General features: G+C 39.0%; 1 protein-coding gene across 4 annotated transcripts in view; it reads right to left on the bottom strand.

The window, feature by feature from the left end:
* Positions 1-3,644: 3,644 nt before the first annotated feature.
* The window catches only part of LOC116335168 (NMDA receptor synaptonuclear signaling and neuronal migration factor), a 47,369-nt gene continuing 32,228 nt past the window's right edge, over positions 3,645-18,785 (bottom strand). For all 4 annotated transcript variants that reach the window (XM_031758779.2, XM_031758780.2, XM_031758782.2 and 1 more), the window contains 8 exons: positions 17,258-17,388; positions 16,369-16,452; positions 16,196-16,229; positions 15,242-15,312; positions 14,927-15,006; positions 10,130-10,232; positions 7,395-7,470; positions 3,645-6,551 (listed from right to left, as the gene is read on the bottom strand). In XM_031758779.2, coding sequence (XP_031614639.1) covers positions 6,454-6,551; positions 7,395-7,470; positions 10,130-10,232; positions 14,927-15,006; positions 15,242-15,312; positions 16,196-16,229; positions 16,369-16,452; positions 17,258-17,388 — 677 coding nt within the window. In that variant the 3' untranslated portion in view covers positions 3,645-6,453. The remainder of the gene's footprint in view (positions 6,552-7,394; positions 7,471-10,129; positions 10,233-14,926; positions 15,007-15,241; positions 15,313-16,195; positions 16,230-16,368; positions 16,453-17,257; positions 17,389-18,785) is intronic.

Raw genomic sequence — 18,785 nt, 5'->3', positions numbered from 1 at the left:
AAAGAAAATGGAACATTTTTCAACAGCCAAGTCAGTCACCTGATCGAGCCCACAAACAAGCAGCAACCAAGTATACCTTAACCAACAATAACCAAGTAACCAACTATACTTATATTTAAAATGATGTTTGTTAGCCTCTAAAAATTGTATAAAAATGGATACAATCCCTCAACAGTGAATGCTTTTGTTCAGTTGTATTCTGATTTACAATCCTATTAGCTGCTGGACTTGACCGTACTTGGAGACCAGCGTCCATTTAGAAAATGTCCAGTGTGAAAATTTGATTTGATCTTTTACAGATTTACAGATGCATCATTCATATGATTAATGAATAGCTCTGATGTCAGAATTCATATATGCCCAAACCTGCAGTTCTTGTGAGAATTTGAGTGATGTTTCCATTACAGATCGTAAACCTGACATTGACTTAGTTGTTGTTACTGACCCTTGTTTCACTGTTGTGTAAACTGACCTTCAGAATCTAAACTCCAGTGGAGGCTTTAACACATTTAGGGAAATAAAGTGTCACACTGACCTCTTGTGTGAATTTAATTGCATTGCAGTGCACCTGCCCACGTGAAAAGACAGACAAACTTTATTTGGGAAAGTTGTTTTTCATGACTCTGGGGGTGGTGAAAATTCATTCATCCAGGTGGTTTCTATTTAATCTCTGATTTTGTTGACGTTTATACTCAGATCAATGTTAGTTCAAAGTCTCAATTTAACATTAAAAAATAAAAAATAATAAACCAGAACAACAGAAGAATCAATTGTTTCTGGTTATACTATGATTAGAAAACATTTTACTGTTGATATCAAAAGAAGAAAGAAATATGAAACTCCAACCATTCTACAAGCAGTCGTGAACTTCAAAACATAAATGCAAAAGTATCCAAAGGGCAGTTTTGAAATGGATCACAAATTCACTGCAGCACAGTATAATGCTTGCTGTATGACATACTGTGTAAATGCAGCTAAGAGGCTTTTGCAGGTCTTGAACTGGTTGGTGTGTTGCACTCCCCACGGGGACACATATGGAAGCCTAAAACGCCTACATCAGCAAATGAGAAGTGCTGAATGAGACAGAATCTGGGCCTTCACTTTACTCTGAGTAGCACTCTGTTAATGGTTAACATGCTGGAGGTAAGAGAAAAACACCAACAAACAAAGCACTCAATACAATAAAGGCATTCATAAGAGACTTACTTCTCCATGAGAGATGTTTGTGCCCAACCTCTTTGTTCACTTTCTTTAGTTTCCTAAATTGAAGCTGGCTGCAATCTCTGCATCTCTGGCTCCAAAAAGAGAAATAGCACAGCAACTGAATTGAACTTGCAGCCAAAGCAACTCTTGGAAAGATTAAAGGACTGTTTGAATCGTGCCATAAAACACTGTTTCTCAAAGTGATGTCAGGGGTTCCCTAGGGCTCCAGGACCCATATCTAAGTGGTCCAAAGAAAAATGTGCTATAAATTATAGAATTGTGCTGCAATATTAAAAGGTGCATGTCTGAAGATTACAACAACACAAAAATACTGTGCTACATTATCTTTGGGGCAATACAAACCTATATGATCATGAGACATCTGTGTTATGCTTTTTTTAATAAACCGACCGTAATTTTTATATAAAACTGAAAGGTAAAAGGGAAATATGTGAAAGGCAGTGCTGGCCTGGGGAAAGAAGTGGACTTTTAGGCTGGTGCTACATAGGTTGTTGTTGAGTATTAGTTGTCTGTGATGTTTGCAAACCCTGTTTTGCATATCAAACTCAATGCAAATGCTCCATTCAAACTCAAAGATTGCAAAGAAAAAGAGAGATGGAAGTGGAAAAGCAGTGTACAGAAGGCAGACTGTGTTAAAGCATCAAGATTAGGGATTCGAGGTGTTTCTGGAACAGGGAGATAAACTACCTTAAAACTTCTTTTTGAGAGTGAGGACTACCTTATCTGCAATTTTGTGTGTGTTGAACTTAAGACAAAATAATTCTGCTTTTGGGGTATGTCTACACAAAATTTCTTTTTCCCCACTTCAAAACACGTACTAATCAGGCCCTGACGCTGAAGTGATAGCAAGGCTTGTTTGTGAGCTACAGTTAGAACAGCAGGGCTTTTTTTATGGCATACCATTTGGACAGCAAACTTCATTGACTGAGTTACTCAGACTTCGACTTGTTTTGTTTTCTCTTCCCCATTTGCCACCAATTAGTTTTCCCTTTTGATGCCTTGATTTTGCTGTTGGATTCTTTTTTTGTAGTCTGAAGTGCAAGGACAAGAGCTACTGCTTTTACAGTTAGCCTTTAGCGACTGTTCAAAGAACGGCACTTCCTTATATATTTTTGTACTTCGACAGTGGCTTGCTTTTTCAGGCCAGGAAAGCCCTCTTGCTTCCCTGTAAGTACTCTGGTTCATTGATTTAATTGGTGGAAGTTAGTCGATGATACAGTGATAGACAGATGGTTCATCTAATCACCTGTCAGTGCTCTGTTTTTGCCAAGGAGTTTCCAAATGGAGGTTTCCCTGGCGCTCCCATGTAACAACCCATCTGCATGTCATGCAGGCCGTATGTCATTTTTTTCTCTATTATACTTGGATTTTCCATTAGTCAGTCTACAGCATAGAAAGAAAACTGACTCCATTTGGGCTGAGTGTTGTATATTAATCTTGGTCTCGAGGCATTTCACTGAGACTTTTTTCCACATAATCCTACTTTATCTCCTATGAAGTTAACTTCTAATCTTCTTCTTTCAGCTACTTCCCTCAGGGTTCGTCGCAGCATCCCCTCATCTGTCTCCATCGCAGCCTATCCCTAGCATCCTCGCCCTGTCACAATAACAGCTCTGCATGTCTTCCTTCACTCCATCCACGAACCTCCTCTGTGAGCTTTTTATCTTTAACATCTGTTGCCAGTATATCCACTATCCCTCCTCTGCACATGGCCAAACAATCTGAGCCTTGCTTCTCAACCTTTGTCTCGCTAACGCTAACCTGACCATTCATTCACATTCATTTCCAACCTTGTCCTTCCTGATCACTCCCAGTGAAAATCTGATCATCTTCAACTCTGATAACTCCAGCCTCCTTTTGTTTTCAGAGCCATGATTTCCAAAACATACATCATTGCAAGTCTGTCATCTTTTAAACCTTCCTTTTCGCTCTTACTGTCCCTCTGTCACAAATCACCCCTGACACTCGTCTCCATCTGCTCCGCCATGCCTGCACTCTATTTTTCACCTCTCGTGCACTGTCCATTGCTTTGGATGATTGACCCCAGTTATTTAAACTTGTCCACCAGCACTACTCCTGCTCCTTGTGTCCAGCTGTCCATCTCTCATTCACACACATCTTGCTTTTACTGACTTTCATTCCTCTTCTTTCCAGAACATACCGCCACCTCTCCAGGCTCTCTTCCATTTGCTCCCTGCTCTCACTCATCACAATGTCTTCTGCAAATGTCATAGTCCAGTGACGTTGACACCGTGAAGTTTAAGGATTATAAATGGGATTGAAATGCTGGATTGTGTTTGCGAGACATCATCACGAGAAACATGGCTGTATTAGTTGTTTTAGGTTTAGGAGCCTTTAAATAGCTTTTAAATATCTTTCTGCCAAAGTATCTATCAAAAAAGGCAACAGTGCATCACAAGTAGACACATTTGCATCTTTAATTAGATTTCTGGTGAAATGTTAGTTTTTGTTCATTTGTTTGTTTGTTTGAAAGCAGAGGAAAGTGCTCTCAAACTCCTGAGTCAGAGTTCAGTGAATTCAGAGTATTATAGTGATTTATTTCTTTTTTGCTTTGGTGTTTTTGAATTCACCCATCAAATAATATTCCATTAAACCCTAGAGCTGTTTAGGACAACTTCTCCAAGAATTTGGCAGCGTAATGCTTTTGCTGGAATTAAAAATGGCTCAGGAAAATGACAGGTTGCATAAGTGTGGAATTTTAAATCTGTAGTGAAAACATGTACTGCGTGACTCAGGCTGAGAGAGCACTTGTCTGTGCCAGACAAACTGTAGGCCAGCATTTCGAAGTCAGAGAGGGCAAATGCAAATAAAAACCAATGTTAAGCCTGTAAAAAGCACTCCAGTGAGATTGGTTGAGTTTAACACACACAAAAAAAATAGTTCTGCTCACAATGCTCAAATATTAACACATCCACACAAGTAAATGACAAATGGAAAAGTATTTACCACACTGATGTAGAAAAGCTTTGCCTGGTGTGTGTTTATTTGTATGTGTCTGTGTTACGCAGGGCTAGGACCACTTGACCACTCTAAGCTGAAAGGTTTCACCGTGCTGACTGCAATTTTTCTGCACCTACACTCAGCAACCGGTTTTGAAGTTGCACTGTTTCAATCACTTAGAAGTCTCGCCGTTCTGGAGCTGAACGGCGAGCTGTGACTTGACGGCATATCGTGTAGCACCTTCGAGCTCGTGAACACATTCGCAATAATCGCTTCCTCTGACGCAGCACTCGGGAAGCACAAAATCTCAATATTCCGAGCCTTTTGCAAAATCTACCTGCTTTAAATGGCAAAAAATAAAAATTGAGAATTGAGATTTTTGTGCTTTGCAAGAGTTGCTGCTTTTTATTATGTAAAGCTGCCATGGGAAACGTAGATTTTAGGGTTTGGGGCACTTAACAGACTGAGATTGAATCAGCTGTTTTGAATGACCACGACTTCTGAACTGATTACTTCAAACATGTGTTTGATCTTCATTCATGCCTAAAAACCCTGAATCCCACACTTCCCCTAATGCAGCTTTTCTCTCTATACAAACTCCCACAGCCCTCAAACACAGCAGCACCAGTTTGTAATGCAAGCTCTCTCATATAAGCTTCTTTCTAAAAATGTTCCCCCTGAGCCACAGAAGACATTATAAAATATTTTCACAGGAGCACTCCTCCTCATTACGAGCGAGCTGACCTTCAGATGTGGTACTGTATCTGTGGAATGGCTTTTTAACTTAGTCCTGATTTAATGGTTTCTTAAACTACTGTCCCAGCCCTAGCATTTGTGTGTGTGTGTGTGTGTGTGTGTGTGTACTGTATATTTGTGTGAGTGCTTTGACCCTCCTTAATCTGTTTGAGACTGCTCAGGTCACTCGGGCCAGCCTTAGAAACTCACTGGCACCTGGAAGGAGAAGCAAATAGATGTTAACAATTTAAACTCCTGGCAAATTCGGGAAAGCTCCGGTCCTCGGACTGGATCACAGCCCAGCGAAGCGAGAGGCAGCGGAAGCCTGGTTGGCTGCCATTAAGAGAAGCCAAGTGTGTTTGGCAGATAGCGAGTGCAGCCAGCACTGTTGACAAGGGCCTGCTAAGTGGCCCGAACCTTCTGCAAAAGAGCAGGAAGGATCAATAGGAAAACTCCTACACTACAGCGGTAGGAGCACTTGCATGGCTCTTACATCCCTCTTGACATCATGATGGATACTAGACTGTCTTTGTGTTTGGATGTATGTGACAGAAAGATAATTGAGGGAATGATATTTTTTCCTTTACCGGATGAGCAGTAAGAGAAAATACAAACATCTGCATGTTTTTTTTTTCTGTTTTGTTTTTTTGTTTTACAAGGAAAACACACACACACCCACACGATGTCCGAACATTGTACTTTCCCCCCAACGAGAATAGTTCCTCAAACCAAAGACGCATCTCTGGAGAGATAATACATTCATTCCAAGCAATGGTGATGAAAATTACAATATCTTGATAGACAAACAGGTTAATTACTTCATGGCTAAAACCTGAGTTATTCCAAAGTATTTCCATATGAAACTGCACAACAATGCACATCAAAAATAAATGATGCATCATTTCTCTCGTAATAGAGTAATTTGCATGACTGAAGCTATGCTAATATATTAATGTGATATATATACACATCGACGTATGGTTTATTTAGTATTTTACTCCGGGGTCTGAGATTATCTGGGAGGTCCAGTCAAAACACAGAACCACAGTATGACAGAATGAATTTAGGAAGTTTTCTGAAGCGCATCATCAGCTTCAAAAATGAAGTCCTTGCAACAGAGGAGTGTGACTCTAATGGTATTTCCTTTGTACACATTTGACATATGGATTTTGCTTTCAAACTCAAGAGGCAGACAGATTTGTTTGCCATGATGCAAACAAATCCAGTTCTCTCTCGCTTTCCCCCCCCTTTTATGTTGATTTGGCCTTTTTTTCTCCTGTTAGTCTGTGACCTTTCTTTTTGAAAAAGAGGAAGAGCAGAGGCACAGCATAATTTAATTCATCTTCAGCCCCTTGGTCTACTATTGCCTTCCCTCTTCTCCCAGCCTCTCAAGGGTGAAAGCGGGTATGACTGTTTGTGTTGAACCGACGGGCCGAGCACTACAGCTGAGCAATGTTCAAATGCTGGATCAGTTTTAACAGGTTCCTCGTGGCACTGGAGGGCTCCGCTGCAACATTGATCCAGATGTCTTTGTCACAAAAAATCCTCATAGTCCAGCAGCTTGGAGTGTTGCCTCGTCTTCCAAAGGCGGTAGAGGCGGAAGTCAAAGTACGTCTCGATCATCTCTTTGCCTTAAAGAGTAGATGGGATAGGATCATTAAAACAAACACATGAAGTTTAACATACTATAAGAAAGATATCTGTTTGGGGGTTAGAAAATTGGGTGCCCACTATCTTTATGGGATCCATAAACGCGGTAAACAACAATGTGAAAAGAATTTGCTGCTCTTAGACATTAAAACTTGGAGTTTAACAGTTCGCTAATAATCAAAATGCAATCAAGAACACAAATTTGATTTCTGCTGTGGAACCATTTCTTTGTCTTTGCTTTAGGGTACTCTACATTTGTATATGCCTGTGCCATGTATGGCTTGTTAATAATCCGAGGTGCAGAGGCTGATCGCTTGGAATTTAAGTAAAACGCTCTAAATATTCCTGGAGATGAGAACAGGCTTGTTTTTAATACTGATTGTTATACTGAATACTGTACATCCCTACTCCCACGTGAGGCTAGAAAGGAGATGTGCAGGTCTCCAAGTGCTCTGTAACAGCGCTGTTGTGGACTGGGTGCTGTGCAAAGTTTGGAGTAGGAAGTGTAAAAACGAGTTGCATTAAACATCACTTTAACACCAAAACATCAAGACGCCACCCTAACAGAAGAGGATGATTATAAATAAAAAGCAAGTGATTATTAAAGAAGGAATTAAACAAAGGAGATGACTGTGAAAATAAATCAGATTTTTAAAATGAGGGAACAGCTGTTTGAGTAAATTCCTTGTGCAGTTGTTAAAGCAGGACAGATGGCACGTGTCCGTATCATTTCATATTTACCGGACGTATCGCACACTTCTGTGTGTGCGCGAGTCCCTCTACAGCATACATTTGAGTGCGTTTGGATGTTTGTGTGGACCTACCCTGTGCAGACAGCTCCAGCGGTGACTCGAACTCAACGGAATAAGGCCTCATCAGATTCTTCAGCTTCTGGAACAGCTGTTGGGTTGAGATAAGAGAGCAAACAGCAATTAATCGCATTTCACTTGAATACGCTTGCAGAAGGGTCGTCTGCATCGTCTGACAAGCTCACAAACACAGAAAAACAACAGAAGGATTGCAATAAATTCAGTTTCTTATGGCCAAAGACACAAATGCACACTCAGAAAGACAGAAACACCAATTCCCAGCTTTAAATTTATATGAGATTTTTGAATTTTTGATCATGTAATTGATGGATTACTGAACAAGAAAACAATCACTAGTTGCCACCTTAATTACCTTATAGCACCAATGTGCTGCTGTCTGTTTCAGAAAAAGACAATCTCTAATTTCTTGCCTGAATTTGGAAGAATCTCCAGAAAGGGCAAGAAAAGCATTTCTTTTCCACTTTATGATGTGTTATCACTTTATCATGTGATTTTGTTGTGCAAATCCTGTGTTGTGGCTAATTGAAGCCATGCAGTTTATTTATGTGTTACAAATACTTCTGTTTATTCTAGGTTTTTGCCTTGTGCAGTCTGGAGTGAAGCATCTGGGGGCATATGTAGCTGTTTACAAATGGACTGAAACGGGAGCCAAGATAATTCCATTAAAACTTTGGATAAACAGGCAGCATGGATGATCTGCTGTTCAGTGGCTACAAAACAGAAAACAGTAAATGAGATGTTAATTCTGATTGGCCAAACATATGAAGGGGTTTGTGTGAAAAACTTGACTAGCCTAAACAGACTGTCGATTGGAAGGCCACCTTCCCATCAACCATCATCACTGCCCAGCCTCAGTGTTTTTGTGTTAGCAAATCCATGCTGCTAGGTTCTGCATTACTGTGGAAGGCCTTTCCAGAAGAGTGGAGGCAATCATAGCATCATACAGCATAATGAATAAAAGTGTTCAACTGATCTTGACAGTGTTTAAACAGAGAAACACTGAGACAGGAAGCAAATGCAGATCTCAAAATTAAACCAAACCCCTGAAAAAAAAAAGAACTTCAATTGTGTTGATTGGATTCACACACTCGTGAAAGCAATGCTTATATGTGTCTGTTTGTTTGTCAGGGTGTATATTTCACTGCTGTGCAGACTGTCCAACGCTGGACAGATCCACAAAGCATTTTGGCAGACATGACTGGAACAGACAGTTAGGTCAGACTAGCACCGCTGGCTAGAGTGCTAGAGTGTGCATGCTATCATGTTTGTGTGTGTATGTGTGTTGGGGGGTGGGGGAATATGTGTGTATATGGCTAGCTTTGTGTCTTAGCTGTTCACATCAGGTAGAGAGGTGCAGTATCATTCAGCATTTGTGTTATTCAGCTCTATCCAGTAACATTACTCAGAACGAGATAATAGCTGCACAGGTGGAAGAGGAGACGAGGAGAAAACAAGAAAGCCAGCGGGGCTGCACGCTGATCAGACAAAGAGGCATATAAACAGACACAAGGAGCAGATATGAAAGCAGTGGGCGGCAAACAGAGAAATGAGTACAGAGAGAGGGAAAAGAGACAAAATTGGGCAGGAGTGACTGTAATGGTAAGAAACAAACCATCCCGAGTTATGAAATCAGTGCTATTTATACAGAACTGATTTATATATAACTATGATCAGTTCTACTTTAACACGATGTGCCCGGGATTTACTGATGAGCACTGCATCTTACACATTTATTTTCACCAAAATTCACACTAACAGAAGCGTTGTGCATTATTACATCATTTGTATATTGTTACCATTAATAGCTTGATAGCTACATATAACAGAGCTGACAGATATATCGTCCGATATTTGCTGTTTGCCGATTTTTACTGATGTTGCAATCATGCGATGAGTGTTGTTGTTGCATAGTTTTTATCTTGCACCAGAAGGCATTCTGCAACATCCTTGATGTCGACAAGTGGTCATTGGGCTGAACTAGTTCTTAGGTCTTTCACTTTTTCTTCACAGACTCCTTCAATACTCTTGGCATGTATTTAAATACACAAAAGGACTAGACCTCACATATTAGTGACTAAGTAATGTTATGTTTTTTAAGGTGCTTTTTGTATAACTCACTGTGTGATCACATTAGACATTAGTTACTAAGCTAACAGCCCGTGTGCTTTAAGGAGCAAGAATTTCACTTTATTTCAGTAAAACTTTGAGATGACTACCAAGACTAACTACCTGCTACTAGCAAGACTATTCACTCAATAACTAACAATGTGAAACATTAATTTATTCAAATTTTGTATCTATTATCTACTGTCTGTAAATCATAAAGAAGACCACCTGACCAAAGTTCAATAAAAGTTAATGCTGCTAGAGAGCTGATGGTCTTCCGCCAATAGCTTCTCCAATCCTCTGTTCTTCTAAAAATCAGCACTGTCAGCGGAGATTGTTATCGCTCAATAGTAACATTTTACATATTCAAATAAATTTAATTTACATTTACATTCACATAAATTTAAATGGATACATTTGTAAGTGTTGTTGTGATGGATTCCAATACAAATTATTAAAACTGTGACTGAGTATCAGATGAATATTTAGGCGTTTCTACAGTATTCTAGCCTATACGAGTAAACCTGCTAATTAGAAGTAAGGAAAGCATGGATAATATTGATTCATTTCTACAATTACTGCATTCATTTTGCTGTGAGTTTGTGTAGTAGTGATCTAAATACCTTCTCGCCATTGGGGTTACCCAGGACATAGCATCCCATTATGTGGATCAGGTTTGGTTCTGGATTGACTTTACTCATGAAGCGACTGAGTCTCCTCCAGAATCTGAACAGATACAAAGGGTACAGTTACATGTTTTTAATAAAGAACACAGACAGCCTGAAATATGCAAAGTAAAATGGGCCTGCGAGCATTTAAAATCAAATGCAACATTCAGATAAGCTAGATTCAAGATATGATTAGTATAACAAACAAATGTGATCAAGTCAAAATGTTCCCCTGCACAAGAAGAATAACAATAGATGGTGCACATAAATGCAGAAAATTGTAGAGATAGTGCTGCACGGTCCCAGAGGAACATCGCTGATTTGATCAAGTGGGAGAGCAACTGTTTAGAAATTACAGTCATTTTTATACATAGTCCCCCCGTTTTCAGAGGCTCTACATTAATTGGAAAATTAATTGACAACCAGGAACAGGACATCAAGGAGCTTGAAAAACAACACACGCTGCACCCAGAGAGGGAACTATGGAATAAATTAATTAAATTTAAATTTGAGATGAATAATATTCTGGAGAAAAAGCGGAATATGCAATGTTTTGTTTAAATCAAAAGTATTTTGAACAAGGGAAAGAACAGGTAAAATGTTGGCACACAGGGTTAAGCAGATAAAATCTAGCAACCTTATACCATCTATTTTTGTTCCTAGTAATAATAATAAGTTGACCACCAGTAAAAAAGAAATTAATGACGCCTTTACTAAATTTTATCAGGAGCTTTACACCTCCAATGGATTGGTGGAGGAACAGAGGCTGTCAGATTTCTTTTCTTCTATTAAAATTCCCAGCCTGTCTGAAGACCAAAGAACTGTATTAGAAGGTAAGATTACACTAATTGAAGTTAAGCAGGCAATTGGCAGTCTTAGTTTGGGCAAATCTCCAGGCAATGATGGATTTCCATCAGATTTTTATAAGGTGTTTGTGGGTGAATTAGCTCCAAGACTACTGTCGGTATATCAAGATGCATTTCAAAGAGGGAGACTACCATTTAGTATGCGATCGGCAGTGATCACGTTATTACATAAAAGGGAAAGACCCACAGTATTGTGGGAATTACCGTAATTTCATTAATTAATGTGGACGAAAAGATTATTTCAAGATATTAGCTTTTAGGCTTGAGAAAGTTCTTCCTTGTTTGGTTCATAGGGATCAGGTCGGTTTTGTGAAAAATAGAAGTTCTGCAGATAATTTACGTGAGGTTATTGCACATATTCTGGAAGAGCAGGACTAATTTAGACCCTGTCGTCGCATTTTCCTTAGACGCAGAGAAGGCCTTCGATAAAGTTGAGTACCCCTTTCTGTTTTATCGTTGAAGAGATTCGGTTTTGGTCCCATTTTTTAGGCAGTGGATCCAGGTGGTATACACAGATCCAATGGCTACAGTTACTACCAATGGGATAATGTCACCCTCCTTTTCGTTAAGTCGGGGTACTAGACAAGGCTCACCCTTATCACCACTCATTTTCACCCTGTTTTTGGAGCCTTTGGCTATTGCATTACGTGAATGTAAGCAAATTAGAGGGTGGATATGGGTCAAGAAGAACATAAAATTTTTTTGTATGCAGATGACATTTTACTGATCTCAAGTAACCCAGAACAGGCCGTTCCTGCAATTTCCTCAATTATTGATTCCTTTTCTGTAATCTCTGGCTACACCATAAATTGGTCTAAGTCGGAAGTTATGCCCATTTCTAAATTGTGTCCTCCAGTTACAAGGAGCTCATGGCAGTTCAAGTGGATGCCCGAGGGTTTGACTTACTTGGGGATTAAACTGACCCCTGGTTTAGACAACATAATGCAAGTAAATATCTCCCCAGTGATTGAAAACATTCGTCCGTTGTTGCAGAATTGGGCTAAAATAAATCTGTCCCTTTTGGGCAGAATTAATTTGGTGAAGATGATTATTGCCCCTAAACTTCAGTACCTTCTTCACATGTTACCGATAGCAGTCCCACATAATTTGTTAAAGCTTTATAATACATGTGTGGAGGGTTTTGTGTGGGCAGGCAAAAAGCCATCTTTAATCGGTCCAAATTATATGCTCCAAAAGATAATGGCGGGTTGGCATTGTCCAAGATGGTTTGGTATCACTATGCTTTCTCCCTCTCAGTTAGTTAAGATATACAATTCCCTTACGGAGAAGCCTTCATGGGTTGCGATTGAGGAAAGTCTTGTGGCTCCTTAGTCTTTAGAGGCCTTCCTCACTCAGAAGGGAAGACCAGTACCGTTTAAAGATCCTGTATTGGCTTTCATGCAAGAGACCTGGTCTAGAGCTCACCAATATATCAACGTTAGCCCTTATCTAACCTCTAGAGCCTCTATCTGGCATAATAAGAAAATATTAATTGGTAAGAAACCAGTCAGGTGGGAGGCTTGGGCTAGGACAGGTATCAATCAGGTGGGGGATTTATTTGGGCAGACTGGTATGAAATCGTTTGCAGAAATCAGACGAGAATTTAATCTGGATCCAAAGGAAATTTGGAGGTTTTTCAAATAAGACACTGTATTAAAACCATTTTGAATAATAACCCAGACCCTCCATCTAGTATTCAGGAGATGTTTGCAGCTCCTGGCATTAATAGAATCAGGGCATCCAAATTCTATGGGATGTTCAGAGAGGCGCACTCTCCCAATTTGGGGGATTGAGGCAGTGTTGGGAGAAGGATCTGGGTATCCAGATTTTAGAGGACACTTGGAAGCAGCTGGTTTCATCATGGTATGTTTGCTCACCTGAAACACAGTCTCAACTTATCCAGTACAAGTTGCTTCACAGAAATTACTGGACTCCCAGTAAATTAGTCAGGCTGAAGCTTGTGGATAATGACACCTGTTGGAAATGTCAGGAGGAAGCCGGGACTCTAGTTCATATGTTGTACACATGTCGGAAAAATGATTATTTGTGGGACGGGATCATTAACTTGGTGAATGATATTTTTAAACTTAATCTCTAAATCCCCAGCTGTATGTGTCCTGGGCCTGTTACCTGACAACAGTATTCTTTCAAAAAACAGAGACTGTGGATGCGTCTGGCTTTCATAACAGGATGCAGGATAATACTGAGGCACTGGAAGTCATCCAGCCCCTGTTCTCTCAGGGAATGGACTGAACAAATGTCTAAGATGGCATCATATGAACGGGTTATGTACAGAATTAAGGGGAGAGAAGATATTTTTGAGCAGGTTTGGGGTCCTTTTTGTTGTATATCGACAATGTCTCTTAGATATTGTGATAAGTGTTTTTTTTGGGGGGGGGGGGGTGTTTTTCATGTGTCGTTGGTATTCTGGTTGTTGTTCTTTTACTTTGAAAGTCAGCAGAGGGAAGAAATTGTCTAATGTTATCAGTGGTCAAGGTTATGTCTTATTTTTTGGCACCGGGGTTTAGCCCCATTGATTTTGTTTTTGTTGATGTTTCCCAGGAGGCGGTTTATCTTTTTGTTTCTCCTGGAGTTTTTTTTGTTCTTTTTTTTTTTGTTGTTTTTTTTTGTTTGTTTGTTTGTTTGTTTTTTGTTTTTTGTTATTGTTTTGTTTTTGTTTTTTTGTTTGTTTGTTTGTCTTTAGTTATTGTTAGTCCTTATTTGTTGGTTGTTGTTAAGAAACGGACAGAGAACTGACAGCATGATTATTCCTGTTGTATATTTGTTTCTGTCCATTTAAAATATGAATGGGAAAAAAAAAAAAAAAAAAAAAAAAAAAAGACAACCAGTTTCATAGCCAGCACTTGTCACTGCCTTCATGAATGGAAATACAGAGGGTTTACAACAAGGCCAGGAGCCAGATTAGTTTTGGCCAGAAACCTCTGGAAAGAGCTTGCACAGTGGTGAAAAAATTCTTTGGACGGATTAAAAACAAGATTAACTTCTAGCAGAATGATGGGAAGTGAAAAGTATGTAGAAGCAAGGAATAACTTATGATCCAGAGCATAGCACATTATCTGTCAAACATGGAGGAGGCAATTATATGGCATATATGGCTGCCAGTGGAGCCGGGCCAATAGTGTGTATTGATGATGTGACTGCTGATAGAAGCAGCAGGATAAATTCTGAAGTATACAGGCCTATACTCTCTGCTCAGATTCAACCAAATGCTGCAAAACTGATCAGATGGTGCTTCACAGTGCAAATGGATAATGACCCAAAATATACTGCAAAGGCAACGCAAGAGTTTCCCAAGGCTATCAGATATTCTTCAGTGGGCAAATCAGTCACCTGATCTCTACTCAATAGCAGGTTTTCAGTTATAAGATACAAACCTGAAGGCAAAGAGACCCACAAACATGCAACAAGTAACAAAACAAATCGAAGGGAGGAAACAGTATTTGGTGATGTACACTGTCTGAGAGGCAATCAATGACTTCCCGTCAAAGTACTGAAAACAATCCTTATATTAGAAATTATGTTGGTTTGTCCCGTTAATTTTGACGCTCTGAAAATGGAGAACAAATTCCTATAAAATACATTTTTTTGGTAAAAACTCCTGAATTAAAACTGATAGTCTGCACTTAATTGTTATGGTGTACGGAGGCAAAACTACAGAAATTGTTCCTTTGTTCAACAATTTATGGAGATAAAATGTATTTAACCATTAAATAAAGGTTAAAAGAAAAAAAGCATGCACTGGCTTATGGCCATGCTTTATAAGATGTGGTAAATAAATAGGAATTGTTGCACAATTCTACATCACTGTGACATAAACTAATATTCATTAACGAGAGATGGACCCTAATGTCCAGAATTAGCTTACTGGCTCATGTCCTCCTCTTTTTCCACCTTAGCGAACGTTGCCACTTTATTCTTCAGTAAATACAGATGACCAGGCCCTCCCTGCAAAAAAGTATACAGTATGTTATAGATCCTCAAACCAAAGCAAAGCTAAACCAAATACATGAAGATTATTCATGGTCCCTTTATTATCCATGAAATTCATTTTCAGAAATAATTTCATTCAAAAAGGGATATTGTTTGTGAAAAATACACTATTTACAATGCGTGCTTTAGGGTACGACAGTTAATAAGTAAAATATTCAATTTTAATAGGAATAAAATTCTTGTTCCTCACTTGACAAAAAATGAGCATCCTCCAGAACTTGCTTCCTCTCCTGTAAGCTGTGAGTTTCTTGTCTATTTCCTCTGTGAGCAGGAGGGGAAAAAGGAAGGGATTGATGTGAATGACAGGGATCGAGAGACGGAGAGAAGAAAGGAAAGCGAAGCGACGAGTAAGAATGTAGGAAGAGAGGAAGAACACAAAGAAAATCTCAGGAGGGTGAGTTCAACTACAGGTGTAGTAATAGACAGCGGAGACACAAACAGAAGATGTAATTTAAATTGAACTCAACACTGTGTTCTTCAGGCGTCAGAAAGTGTCACCGTAAAATAAAACAGCTCGATGAATTTCAAATGAAAATCTGTATGTATCTGTAAAAACATCCATGGGCATCCTTGTACCTTCTATATGAGAACTCTAATCAATGCAGAGCTCGTTATTACATTAGGAAACTCTGGAGAATGTGACTGTAAATGCCTCAGTGTTCAGAGGGGAGAAATCAATTGCAGCACTAAACAGTTTCCAAATAAATAATCCACATTAGCCAAATCTAAGTTAATTTTTAGAGATTCGATAGCAAGTAGGGTTTATCCACAAGATATTTGTGTGACCTTTAACTCCACAGGCAACACTGTAATGTAAAGATGTCTGTTTTCTATTTCACAGGAAGGAATTGACCTCATGTTTTATTCTGTTTATTTTGACAGGATGTTATGTAAGTCCTTTGTAGCTATACAAATTTCATTATTCATCCTTTTTTAAATGTCTTTCATTATATTACTGTCACTTGTTTAACATTTACTTTCAGGCTCAAAAATGTTTGACAGTAGATGTATTTCAAATACATAGTTTTATATTCCATTAGTGAAGTTTTAATAGTAGAAAAAAGTGTGAATTAAAAAATAATAAAGAAGAAATAGTAAAGGTGAAAATGGCAGAGAAGAACACACATTTCACAGAAATACTCACCCAAAATATCATCAAAAGTGGCATGTTCATGGTCCTGAAGAAAATGAAAATCACACAAAACATTTTAGCAAAGGCAGCAGCATTTAAAAGTTTGCATGGTTGATATATGTGTATATTTTAGTGTGACTTTCTGTAGTTCTTGTCTACTGTACGTCTCGGTGCATTCCACTCACATAGAGGATGGGAATGATGGAGGGGTCGTCCCTGCGGATTATGGTGGGAATGTACTCGGCCTTGGGGACCTTAGAAGAGATCAGCTAAACATGAAGCAGAAACAGCAGAGGAGCGGAAACTTTTGTTAGTTTAGATGTAAGAGAATCAAGGGTGTGTGGAAAAGGACAAGAATAAATACGAAGAGAAAAGGGAATCAAGCAGAATTTCTTATCATACGCTTATACTTTATTACAACTATGCTCTAGGTAATATTCTACAGATGTAATAAAGATGTAGATTTTGTATATATCTTAATTACTAGAGAATAAAAACAAAACAAGAATGATTATAATAATTTTATTGTACACTCAATGGCTACTTTGTATACCTCTTCAATTGCTTGTTAATACAAGTTTCTAATCAGCCAATCACATGGCAGGCCAATCAGCCAATCTGATTATTGTTGCTATTGTTGCCATCATTTTATAACCAAGGTGTACTCATGTTGATGATGGCTACAGCTCAAATAATCTCAAACCGGTTTCTTTAACAGGACAATGACTTCATTTCCCTCAAATGGCCTCCATAGCCAAAAATAATCAATCCAAATGAGCACATTTGGGATGTGGTGGTAATATGGGAGATTTTGCGTCATGGATGTGCAGCCAGCCAATCTGCAGCAACACTGTGATGCGGTCATGTCAACACTGACCAAACACTCAAAGAAAAGTTTCAAACAGCTTGTTGTTTCAGTACCATTAAGCATTAAGACAGTTGCATGATTAAAATAACAAATTCAGTTTTTATCTTTGAGAGTGAACAAAACCAAAGGGACAGAAAACAATAACCAAGGCACCTGAAGGCATTTAATGTACACCTATACAGGTTACCTTTAATATATTCTCTTACCATGATTTTGGGAGGTATAAAGTCATCTCCCTCACATGCCAGCCTCTCCATCTCCCTTTCCTCCTCCCAGTCTATATTGTCGTCGAGACCTCCTTCATCCAGAGTGCCACAAGAGGTCTGCAGGTCTCCACCTGCAGAAAATGTAAGATAAAAAAGGTCTGAGATAATAGAGTGTAAGCAAAGGTGTTGGAAGTTGGGTGGGAGGCAAGAAAGGTGACAGAGAAAGAGAAACTCGGGGAATGAAGGATGGATGTGTCCAGGAAGTGAAGCAAGGTGAGTGCGGGGGAGAGAGAAAGGATGGAGCTGTTAATGATGGCAGTGGCATACAAAAATGACAGGTGGAATAGGAAAAAGCAGAGAGAAGCAAAAACAATGGAAAAGAAAAGAGATGACTGATGGAAAGCATAGCAGCAAGATTTCAGGTGTCAACTAAAAAAAATGTGCTAGAAAAATCAAACTTAGTCTGGAGACTGGTTATTGTAAAGCACGCACATGTACACATATCGGGTACAATTATTATTAACCTTTGACTAAATATCCATGTACAAATGTTTGGTGGCCAGTGCTGTTACATATCTCTTCTGATCAATGTCCAAAAATGAGCATAAAGGCCTTTCTTTCTATTAAATTCTACCTGTATTACCACTGAAATGTGAAACACAGTAGTGAATAATGTAATGCTGTAATGTTTGTTAGCCAAATAATTACCTACCTGTTCACAAACAGAGGAATTTATTTATGTGATTTCAAATTATACCATAGTAACAAGGGTTTTTTCATTTGTTAAAACCTCTAAAGTTAGTAACTGTAATGATGCTCACTCGCATGCCTCCTCGGAAGCATCAATACGCAAAAGGGTTAAAATCTTCCATATTTATTAATACAGAACCACTTGGGCTCGTTCACACTGATCCACCCATGTTGTAGATCCCAATATTTGGCTTGGTTTAGTACATCTGAGGATTTTTGTACCAGTGGACATTTGTTGGACATCAAGTCAGGCTTGTGTGTGTTTGATATTTTCTTGTAACTTTGTCTATGTTGCTTGTTGTTTTGTTGACATGGTTTGATGTGAAATTTATGTTAACTGCACTTAATGAGAGACACGAATATGCTCACTCCTCAGCCGTGTTTCTTTGATGTGTGACCAGGTGGTATGTATCAGTTTTTTACCAGGAGACTATTGAAATGAAACAGCATGAAAACTGAGGAAACGATAAACAAGACTGACATCAAAGTCTCCAGGAAACCTCCTGAAGTTTAACACCACTCTTCCCCACAACAAAAAAAAAAAAAGGAAAAAAATAAGGGCTCAACCACACTTTTAAGCTGCAATAAACAACTCGTTAATCTTTCATTAGACTATGGAAGACAGAAAGACGATGAATGTGGACGTTTTCAAAAATAAAACCACAAACTTAGACGTCAACATACACAAACAGCATGCAGTTTAGCATGATTCAAGCTTCCAAAGCCTTCCAGAAACACTGAGACACGTACGCCTACAATAGTCAGCTGACAGGGTTTG

This window comes from Oreochromis aureus, linkage group 7 (genome assembly GCF_013358895.1).
Source record: "Oreochromis aureus strain Israel breed Guangdong linkage group 7, ZZ_aureus, whole genome shotgun sequence".
In the NCBI taxonomy this organism is placed as follows: Eukaryota; Metazoa; Chordata; class Actinopteri; order Cichliformes; family Cichlidae; genus Oreochromis; species Oreochromis aureus.
This window is presented reverse-complemented; position numbering and strand designations above follow the sequence as displayed.